Source organism: Phoca vitulina, unplaced genomic scaffold (genome assembly GCF_004348235.1).
Source record: "Phoca vitulina isolate PV1807 unplaced genomic scaffold, GSC_HSeal_1.0 scaffold87, whole genome shotgun sequence".
In the NCBI taxonomy this organism is placed as follows: Eukaryota; Metazoa; Chordata; class Mammalia; order Carnivora; family Phocidae; genus Phoca; species Phoca vitulina.
Window position 1 is genome coordinate 3,944,095 of NW_022589790.1, and position 11,862 is coordinate 3,955,956.

General features: G+C 37.2%; 1 protein-coding gene across 1 annotated transcript; it reads right to left on the reverse strand.

Annotated features, from left to right (window-relative positions):
* Positions 1-9,856: 9,856 nt before the first annotated feature.
* On the reverse strand, positions 9,857-11,541 carry LOC116626480 (importin subunit alpha-1-like). The gene has a single exon (XM_032395822.1). The coding sequence runs from the start codon at positions 11,539-11,541 to the stop codon at positions 9,952-9,954; it is 1,590 nt and encodes a 529-aa protein (XP_032251713.1). The 3' UTR covers positions 9,857-9,951.
* Positions 11,542-11,862: the final 321 nt, after the last annotated feature.

Genomic DNA, 11,862 nt, shown 5'->3' on the forward strand with positions numbered 1-11,862 from the left:
ATTTCCAATGCTAATGGACACCAAAAGAAAGCTGGGATGGCAATCCTTATATCAGACAAATTAGATTTTAAACCAGAGACTGTAATAAGAGATGAGGAAGGACACTATATCCTACTTAAAGGGTCTATCCAACAAGAAGATCTAACAATTGTAAATATCTATGCCCCTAACATGGGAACAGCCAATTACATAAGCCAATCAATAACAAAAGCAAAGAAACACATCGACAATAATACAGTAATAGTGGGGGACTTTAACACCCCCCCTTCACTGAAATGGACAGATCATCTAAGCAAAACATCAACAAAGAAGTAAGGACTTTAAATGACACACTGGACCAAATGGACTTCACAGATCTAGTCAGAACATTCCATCCCAAAGCAACAGAATACATATTCTTCTCTAGTGCCCATGGGACATTCTCCAGAATAGATCACATCCTAGGTCAAAAATCAGGTCTCAACTGATACCAAAAGATTGGGATCATTCCCTGCCTATTTTCAGACCACAATGCTTTGAAACTAGAACTCAACCACAAGAGGAAAGTCAGAAAGACCTCAAATACATGGAGGCTACAGAGCATCCTACTAAATGAATGGGTCAAACAGGAAATTAAAGAAGAGTTAAAAAAAATTCATGGAAACAAATGAAAATGAAAACACAACTGTTCAAAATCTTTGGGATGCAGCAAAGGCACTCCTAAGAGGGAAGTATATAGCAATACAAGCCTTTCTCAAGAAACAAGAAAGGTCTCACATAAACAACCTAACCCTACACCTAAAGTAGCTGGAGAAAGAACAGCAAATAAAGCTTAAACCCAGCAGGAGAAGAGAAATAATAAAGATCAGAGCAGAAATCAATGAAATAGAAAACAAAAGAACAGTAGAACAGATCAACAAAACTAGGAGCTGCTTAACAAGATTAATAAACAAGATTGATTAACCCCTGGCCAGACTTATCAAAAAGAAAAGAGAAATGACCCAAATCAACAAAATCATGAATGAAAGAGGATAGATCACAACCAACATCAAAGAAATACAAACAATTATAAGAACATATTATGAGCAACAATATGCCAGCAAATTAGATAACCTGGAAGAAATGGATGCATTCCTAGAGATGTAACAACTACCAAAACTGAACCAGAAAGAAATAGAAAACCTGAACAGACTTTTAAACACTAAGAAAATTGAAGCAGTAGTCAAAAATCTCCCAAAAAACAAAAGCCCAGGGCCAGATGGCTTCCCAGGGGAATTCTACCAAACATTTCAAGAAGAATTAATACCTGTTCTTCTAAAACTGTTCCAAAAAATACAAATGGAAGGAAAACTTCCAAACTCGTTTTATGAGGCCACCATTACCTTGATCCACAAACCAGACAAAGACCCCATCAAAAAGGAGAATCACAAACCAATATCCTTGATGAGCATGGATGCATAAATTCTCACCAGAATACTAGCCAATAGGATCCAACAGTACATTAAAAGGATTACTCACCACGACCAAGTGGGATTTATCCCTGGGCTGCAAGTTTGGTTCAACATCGGCAAATCAATCACTGTGATACCATACATTAATAAAAGAAAGAACAAAAATCATATGATCCTCTCAATAGATTTAAAAAAAATTGAGAATGTACAACATCCTTTCTTGATCAAAACTCTTCAGAGTATAGGGATAGAGGGTACATACCTCAATATCATAAAAACCATCTGTGAAAAACCCACAGCAAGTATCATTGTCAATGGGGAAAAACGTAGCTTTCCCCCTAAGGTCAGGATGTGGCAGGGATGTCCACTATCACCACTGCTATTCAACAAATTATTAGAAGTCCTAGCCACAGCAATCAGACAACAAAAAGAAATAAAAGGCATCCAAAATCGGCAAAGAAGAAGTCAAACTCTCACTCTTTGCAGATGATCTGATACCTTATGTGGAAAACCCAAAAGACTCCACCTCAAAACTGCTAGAACTCATACAGGAATTCAGTCAAGTGGCAGGATATAAAATCAATACACAGAAATCAGTTGCATTTCTATACACCAGCAACAAGACAGAAGAAATGAAATTAAGAAGTTGATCCCATTTATAATTGCACCCAAAACCATAAGATACCTAGGAATCAATCTAACTAAAGAGGAAAAGAATCTGTACTCAGAAAACTATAAAATACTCATGAAAGAAATTGAGGAAGACACAAAGAAATGGAAAAACATTCCATGCTCATGGATTGGGAGAACAAATATTGTGAAGATGTCAATGCTACCTAGAGCAATCTACACATTCAATGCAATCTCTATCAAAATACCATCCACTTTTTTCAAAGAAATGGAACAAATAATTCTAAAATTTGTATGGAACCAGAAAAGTCCCCAAATAGCCAGAGGAATGTTGAAAAAGAAGAGCAAACCTGGAGGCATCACTCAACACCCAAAGAACAAATGATCCAATCAAGAAATGGGCAGAAGACATGAACATTTTTCCAAAGAAGACATCCAAATGGCCAGCAGTCACATGAAAAAGTGCTCAACATTGCTTGGCATCAGGGAAATCCAAATCAAAACCTCAAGGAGATATCACCTCACACCAGTCAGAATGGCTAAAATTAACAATTCAGGAAAGGACAGATGTTGGCGGGGAAGCGGAGAAAGGGGAACCCTCCTACACTGTTGGTGGGAATGCAAGCTGGTGCAGCCACTCTGGAAAACAGCGTGGAAGTTCCTCAAAAAGTTGAAAATAGAGCTACCATACAACCCAGCAATTGCACTACTGGGTATTTACCCCAAAGATACAAAAGTAGGGATCCGAAAGGGTACGTGCACCCAGATGTTTATAGCAGCAATGTCCACAATAGCCAAACTGTGGAAAGAGCAGAGATGTCAATCGATAGATGAATGGATAAAGAAGAATTGGTATATATATACAATGGAATATTATGCTGCCATCAAAAGAAATAAAACGTTGCCATTGGGAAGGACGTGGATAGAACTGGAGCATATTATGCTGAGCAAAATAAGTCAATCAGAGAAAGATATGTATCATATGACCTCACTGATATGAAGAATTCTTAATCTCAGGAAACTAACTGAGGGTTGCAGTAGTGGTGGGGGGTTGGAGGGATGGGGTGGGTATGTGCTATGGTGAGTGCTGTGAATTGTGTAAGACTGTTGAATCACAGACCTGTACCTCTGAAACAAATAATACATTATATGTTAAGAAAAAGAAGAAGAAGAAGATAGCAAGCAGGGAAGAGTGTGGGGGGGAATCGGAGGGGGAGATGAACCATGAGAGAGGATGGACTCTGAGAAACAAAGTGAGGATTCTAGAGGGGAGGTGGTGGGGCATGTGTTAGCCTGGTGATGGGTATTAAAGAGGGCACATACTGCATGGAGCCCTGGGTGTTATACACAAACAATGAATCATGGAACACTGCATCACAAACTAATGATGTAATGTATGATATTAACATAACATAATAAAAAAATATTATGAAAAACTATATGCCAAAGAATTGGACAATCTGTAAGAATTGGATAAATTCCTAGAAACATAACCTACCCAAACAGAAACAGGAAGAAATAGGATACTTGAATGAATCAATAATCAGCAAAGAAGTTGAATCAGTAATCAAAAAATCCCAACATGAAAAGTCCAGGGACAGATGGCTTGACAGGGAAATTTTACCAAACATTTAAAGAAGAATAAATACCTATTCTTCTCACAATATTAAAAAAAAATGCAAATTGAAGGCAAAGTTTCAAATTCATTCTATGAGGCCAGCAATACTCTGAAGCAAAAATACACATAGAATCCACTAAAAAAAGAGAACCACAGATCAATATCTCAGATGAACATGGATGCAAAAATTCTCAATAAATTACCAGCAAATCTAATCCAACAGTGAATTGAAGAATCATTCTCCTAGACCAAGTTGGATTTATTCTGGTGCTGCAATGGCGATTCAATATTCACAAATCAATCAATGGCACACACCACCCCAATAAAAGAAAGGATAAGAACTATATGTTCCTCTCAATAGGAGCAAAAGAGCATTTAACAAAGTACAGCTTCCATTCTTAGTAAACACACAAACAAAAAACACCTCAATAAAATAAGAATAGAGGGAACATACTTCAACATCATGAAGGACGTATACAGTGACCCCCAGTGAATATCATCCTCAATAGGGAAACACTTAGAGCTTTTCATCTATAGTCAGGAAGAAGACAGGGATGTCCACTCTCACTGGTGTTATTTGACATAGTAATGGAAATCCTAGCCTCAGCAATCAGAAAACAAAGAGAAATACAAGGCATCCAAATTGACAAGAAATAAGTTAAAATTTCACTATTTGTAGATGACATGATATTCAAAATAGAAAACCCAAAAGCTCTACTGGAAAATTTCTAGAACTCATACAGGAATTCAGTAAAGTCACAAGATAAACAGTCAATGTGCAGAGATCTGTTGCTTTTCTAATACACCAATAATGAAGCAGCAGCAAGAGAAATCAAGGAATCAAACTCATTTACTCTTGCACCAAAACGATAAGATACCTAGGAATAAAACTAATCAAAGCGGTAAATGATCTGTACTCTGAAAAGCATAAAATACTGATGAAAGAAATTGAAGAGGACACAAACAAATGAAAAAAAAATTTATTTATTTTATTATTTATTTATTTATTTATTTGACTGAGAGAGTGAGCACAAGCAAGGGGAATGGCAGAGGGAGAGGGAGAAGCAGACACCCTGCTTAGCAGGGAGCCCCAATATGGGGCTCAACCCCAGGACCCTGGGATCATGATCTGAGCCAAAGGCAGATGCTCAACTGACTGAGCCACCCAGGTGCCCCTGGAAAAATATTCTATGCTCATGGGTTGAAAGAACAAATATTGATTAAATGTCTATATTACCCAAGACAATCTACACATTTTAGCAATCCCTATCAAAATATGACCAGCAATTTTCGTAGATCTAGAACAAGCAATCCTAAAATCCTTATGGAACCACAAAAGACCCCAAATAGCCAAACCACTATTTAAAAAAGCAAAGCAAAGCTGGACTTCAAGGTATATTACAAAGCTGTAACATTCAAGACAGTATGGTACTGGAACAAAAACAGAAACATAGATCAATGGAACAGAGTAGAAAACCCAGAAATGGACCCACAACTGTGTGGTCAACTAAACCATGACAAAGCAGGAAAAATATCCAATGGGAAAAAGTCTCTTAAACAAATGGTGTTCGGAAAACTGGACAGCAACTTGCAAAAGAATGAAACTGGGCTACTTTCTTACACCATACACAAAAATAAATTCAAAATGGATGAAAGACCTAAATGTGAGACAGGAAACCTATTAAAATCCTAGAGAACACAGAAGTAACCTCTTTGACATCATCAGCAGGAACTTCTTCCTAGATATGACTCCTGAGGTAAGGCAAACAAAAGCAAAAATATACTACAGGGACTTTAAGAAAACAAAAAGCACAGTGAAGGAATCAATCAACAAAACTAAAAAGCAACCTATGGAATTGGAGAAGATATTTTTAAATGTCATATCTGATAAAGGGTTAGTATAAAAATATATAAAGATCATATAAAACTCAACATCCAAAAAATGAATAATCCATTTAAAAAGTGAGCAAAAGACACGAAAAGATATTTTTTCTTTTTCTTTTTTTTAAAGATTTTATTTATTTATTTGACAGAGAGAGACACAGCGAGAGAGGAAACACAAGCAGGGGGAGTGGAAGAGGGAGAAGCAGGCTCTCCGCCGAGCAGGGAGCCTGATGCGGGGCTCGATCCCAGGACCCTGGGATCATGACCTGAGGCAAAGGCAGACGCTTAACGCCTGAGCCACCCAGGCGCCCCGAAAAGATATTTTTTCTAAGAAAACATACAAATGACCAACAGATACATGAAAATATGTTGAACACCACTCATTATTGGAGAAATACAAATCAAAACAACAATGAGATATCATCTTATACCAATCACAATGGCTAAAATTAACAACACAGAAAACAGCAGGTGTTGGTGAGGATGCAGAGAAAGGGGAACCCTCTTACAATTTTGCTGGGTACACAAACTGGTGCAGCCAATCTGGAAAACTGTAATGGAGGTTCCTCAAAAAATGTTAAAAATAGAAATACCCTACAATCCACAATTGCACTACTAGGCATTTACCCAAATACATTTACCCAAATATAAAAATACTACTTTGAAGTATATACGCACCCTGATGTTTATAGCAACTTTCACAACAGTAGCCAAATTATGGAAAGAGCCCAAATGTCCATTGACTGATGAATGGATAAAGATGATGTGATTATATATATATACACACACACACATATATATGTATATATTATATATTTATATATATAATCGCACACACAATGGAATATTACTCAGCCATAAAAGCAATGAAATCTTGCCAATTGCAATGATGTGAATGGAGCTAGAGATCAAATATATAATTTTACTCATATTTGGAATTTAAGAAACAAAACAAATAAACATGGAGGGGTAGAAAGAGAGGTAAGCAAAGAAACAGATGTTTACCTATAGAAAACATCTGATGGTTACCAGAGTGAAGGGCAAAGGGATAGGTTAAATAACTGATGGGGATTAAGGAGGGAACTAGTTGTGAGGATCAGAGGGTGTGGTATGTATGTGTTCAATCACTAAATTGTACTCCTGAAGCTAAATTTACTCTATATGTTAGCTAATTATTATTTAAATAAAAAACTTGGAAATGAAAGAAAATATTACTTTAGGTATTCAAGGTTTTTCATGGTTGCATACAAATTTGAGGGTTATTTTTTCTAGTTCTGTGAATAATGAATGCTATTGCTACTTTAATTGGTATTATATTGAATCCCTAGATTGCTATATGGTATGGACATTTAACAATATTAATTCTTCCAATCCAAGAGTACTACATACTTATTTACATTTATTTGTGTCTTTTTCAATTTCTTTCATCAATGTATAATCTACTTTCTGTTTCTATAAAATTTGATTAGTCTAGTTATTTAATATCAGTTAATAATACAGTATTTCCCCTTTTTGTTCAGGTTTATTTTACTTGGCATAATGTTTTCAAGGTTTATTCATGTTGGACCATATACCAAAATTTCATCCCTTTTTATGAATGATGAATAATATTCCACTGTTGTTATGTACCATAGTTATTTTACCCATTAATGTGATGATGAACACTTGTGTTGTTTCCGCCTTTTGGCTACTGTGAATAATGCTGCAGTGAACACTGGCCTAAAGTAACTCTTGAAGTCCCTGTTTTTAATTATTTGGGGTATGTACCTAGGAAGGGGACTGCTTGATCATACGGTAATTATATTTATAGCTTTTTGAGGAACTACCAAACTTTTACACAATGGCTGTGCCATTGTAAATATTGTAAAATTTTCCAGCAATGTCCAAGGATTCCAATTTCTCCATATTCTCACCAACACTTGTTATTTTCATTTTTTTAAAATATGGCCATCCTTAAAGTTGAGAAGTGGTATCACACTGTGGTTTTGGTTTTCATTTTCTTTTTTTGTTTTAAGATTTTATTTATTTGACAGAGAGAGAGAGAGCACAAGGAGGCAGAGAGGCAAGCAGAGGGAGAGGGAGAAGCAGAACAGAGAGCCTGATTCGGGACTCGATCTCAGGACCCTGGGATCATGACCTGAGCTGAAGGCAGCCGCTTAACCAATTGAGCCATCCAGGCGCCCTGGTTTTCATTTTCTTAATGATTAATAATGTTGAGTATCTTTTCATGGCAAGTAAATATTTGCCATTTATATATCTTCTTTAGAAAAATATCTATTCAAATATTTTACACATTTTCAAATTGGATTGTTTGATTTGTTTTTGACTTTTTAAAGTTCTGCGTGTGTTCTTTTTTTTTTAAGATTTTATTTATTTATTTGACAGAGAGAGACACAGGGAGAGAGGGAACACAAGCAAGGGGAGTGGGAGAGGGAGAAGCAGGCTTCCCACCAAGCAGGGAGCCCGACATGGGGCTCAATCCCAGGACCATGGGATCATGATCTGAGCCTAAGGCGGACGCTTAATGACTGTACCACCCAGGCGCCCCTCTGTGTGTGCTCTTGATATAAAAATATTTGATACATGTTTTTGAAATATTTTCTTCCATTCTGTAATTTGTTCTTTAACTCTTTTGATAATGACCTTTGCTGAAAAAAAGTTTAAAAGTCAATGAATTTCAATTTATGTGTTTTTATTTTCCTTTGTTGCTTGTGCTTTTTGTGTCCTATTTAAGAGTCCATTGCTAATACAAGGTCATGAATATTTGCCCATATTATTTCTCCTATATTTTGAGTTAATATTTCTGTATGGTATGAGTTGCTCCAGAACATTTTTTAAAAGGTTTATTTATTTCTTTTAGAGAGAGAGAAAGAATGGGTGCAAGTAGGAGGAGGGGAAGAGGGAGAGGGAGAGAATGTCAAGCAGACTCCTTGCTGATCATGGAGCCCAACATGGTGCTTGATCTCACAACCCTGAGATCATGACCTGAGCCAATACCAAGAGTCAGACACTTAACCCACTAAGCTACCCAGGCACCCCCAGAAACGGTTGCTAAAGAGACTTTTCTTTACCCATATAATGGACTTGGAACTTTTGTCAAAATTCATTTTTTGAGGAGGTGTAAGGTTATTTCTGGCTTCTCAATTCTATTTCATTGATATATATATACATATACATATGTGTATGTATATATATATGATATACATGATAGTTGAAAGATATAGATGATAGACAGATGATAGATGATAGATGATAGATAGATAGATAGATAGATAGATAGATAGATAGATATAGATCTTTATTCAATACCACATCTTTTTGATTACCATAGCTTTGCAGTAAGTTTTACAATGGGGAATTATGACTCCTCCAAATTTGTTCTTCAAACTCAAGAATTTTTTTTTTTTTTTTTAATTCAGGGCCTCTTGTGAAACAGATAAATTTGAACACCAACTTCCCTCCCCACTCTAAAAAATGCTTTTGGAATTGTGACAGAGATTGCATTGAATCTGCAGATCCTTTGGGTAATATTGGCATCTAATTAATACTAAAACTTTTTATCTATGGATTTGTGAATTTTTCCATTTATTTAGCTCTTTAATTTCTTTCAGAAATGCTCTGTAGTTTTTAGTGTGCAATTCTATTACCTCCTGGCTTAAACTTATTTCTCCTTGGTAAAATTTTGTAGATGTTATTGTAAACAGAATTACTATCTTAATATATTTTTAGGTTGTTTTTTGCATCTGTATTGATATAAAACTAATTTTGTGTTTTGATCAAGCCTATGAATTTGATCAACTGATTCATTATTTCTATTAACTTCCTTGTGGATTTTTTTTTTTATTTCTACATAGGGGATCCTGTCATCTGTGAATAGAGTTTGTTTTACTTTTTCTTTTCCTATTTAGCTATCTTTTATTTCTTGTTCTTGTCTAATTGCTCTGGATAGAACTTTCAGTACAATGTTCAATAGCAGTGGTGAAATAAGCAACCTTGTCTTGTTCCTGACTTTAGGGAGAAAGCTTTCATTTTTTTCCCATTAAGATAATATAAGCTTTGGATTTTGCATAAGTTCCCATTCTTACGTTGAGGCTATTTCCTTATATTTGTTTTTTTAATTAATGTTTTTTTTTTAAAGAAAAGAGTGGAATTTAATCTTTATGTACAGGACAGTGCAAGAGAGGAGATTCCACATAGAAATAAGAAACCCACTGAGAGGAGGAGCTTCATACAGGTTGTACAGTTTGGAACTGGTCAAGTAGAGTTTCGTTGTAAAAAGTGCTACAATAACAAAACACATTTAAAAAGAGTTCTTAGTAGAGAAACAGTAAGACAAACTTCTACCAAACAGAGTACACAACAAACAACTTTCTGCCTCAGCTGTACAATCTAAAAGTTAAAAGTCCCGGGAGTGCCATCCTGAACTTGGAACGTATAGCCTTCAGAGGTAGTTTCTGGCACGACATTCTGATCTTCCTCTTCCTCTACAGAGAAATACTTCTCAATCAAGTTTAATGAAGCTTTGTACACAGACTCATTTTCATGGTTTTGTAGAGCTTCAATTTTGTCCAAACCTCCACGTTCTTCAATCATTATACTAAGTTTCTCAGTTTCACCTAGTTTCTCAGCAGCCTGAAAGATGTTTGAAATGGCATCCAGAATAACCAGAATAATTTTGGTGTCTTTTGCAGTTAAGAGGTTCATCAATGGTTCTATTATGCCACAATGAACGAGGTATACAATCTGGTCAGCTGTCCCACCACTTGTATAGTTGGTCACAGCCCAGACAGCTTCCTTTTGTGTCTTAAAGTCTGACTTAGAGAGAACACCAATGACAAATGGGACTAATCCATGATTCACAACTTGCTGTATCTGGTCCTGGCGACCAGCTGTGATGTTTGACATTGTCCACGTAGCTTCCTTCTGAATATTAGTTTTGGGGTTCATTAGGAGGCTGGGAAAAACAGCAAGTGCTCCTGCATCTATTACAACCTGAGTCTGTTCATCTGTCCCAGTGACAATATTTCCTATGGCTCTTAGCACAGGAGTCACAATGGGCAATTCAGTAGCTCCTAGAAGCTTCACAAGCTGGGGCACAACTCCTGTTTTCACAACCATTTCAATCCGTTCATTTGGACCATCAGTAAGGTAGGAAATGGCCCAGCAGGTATCTGCCAGTACTTCTGGATCATCATGATGCAGGAGACGAACTAAAGTAGGAAGAATCTGCTCAACAGCATCTAATGGGGGTGCAGGATTCTTGCTGCGACAAAGGTTTGAAAGTGTCCAAGTAAGGTTACGTAAGTAACCACATGCTAAAGATGACATATCAGGAACTGCAAGGAGAGCCAACAGTGGGTCAACTGCACCATACTTAATAACCAAGTCTCGAAAAACTGAACCATCACCTGCAATGTTTCCTAGAGCCCATACAGCTTGTTCACTGATGTGGGCATGGGAAGATGCCAACAGAGAAATGAATGCTGGGATAGCACCCCCATCTACCACAGCCTTGGTCTGTCCTGACGTCCCAGAAGCAATGTTAGTGAGAGCCCAAGCAGATTCAAACTGAATGGGACTACAATCAGTTCTGCCCAAGAAGGACACAAACTTTGGAATCAAACCAGCCCGGATTATGTTGTCTATGGGGGGCTGTTTTTCCCTAGAAATCAGTTTCCTGGCAGCTTGAGTAGCCTGGAGCTGGCTTTCCAAATTGTTGCCATTTATGCCTTTGACAATGTCATCAACAGACCAATGTGCAGTGCCCTGGTTGTTGGGGTTTTCCTGCAGTGGAGAGGTAGCCTCATCAGGAAATGAGCTTACGTTTCTCCTTTTCAGCATCTGGTCATCCTTCTTAGCTTTCCTCAGCTCCACATTAACTTCTATTCGGCGCCGCCTTATTTCTGTACTGTCTTTCCCCTTGTTCTTGAATCTGTTAAGGTGGGCAGCTGGTGAATTAGCATTCTCGTTGGTGGACATGGTTATGAGACAAAAGGAGAAAGCTACACGGCCGGCTCAGGCTTCCACAGGAGGCGGTCCGGGGCGCGCAGGCTGCAGGACAGCTGCCCTCAAAACGTCCACCACGGATCACCCCAAAGACGGTGTGTTTATTAATGTTTTTAACATGGAAGAGTGATAGATTTCTTTTAAATGCCTTTTCTGTGTCATTTGAGATGATCATGTAGGTTTCTACCTTTATTCCACTATTACATTGATTGATATTCTTATGCTGAAACACTCTTGTATTCCTGGGAAGATCCCACTTGGTCATGGTGTGCAATTCTTTTAATATGCTGTTTG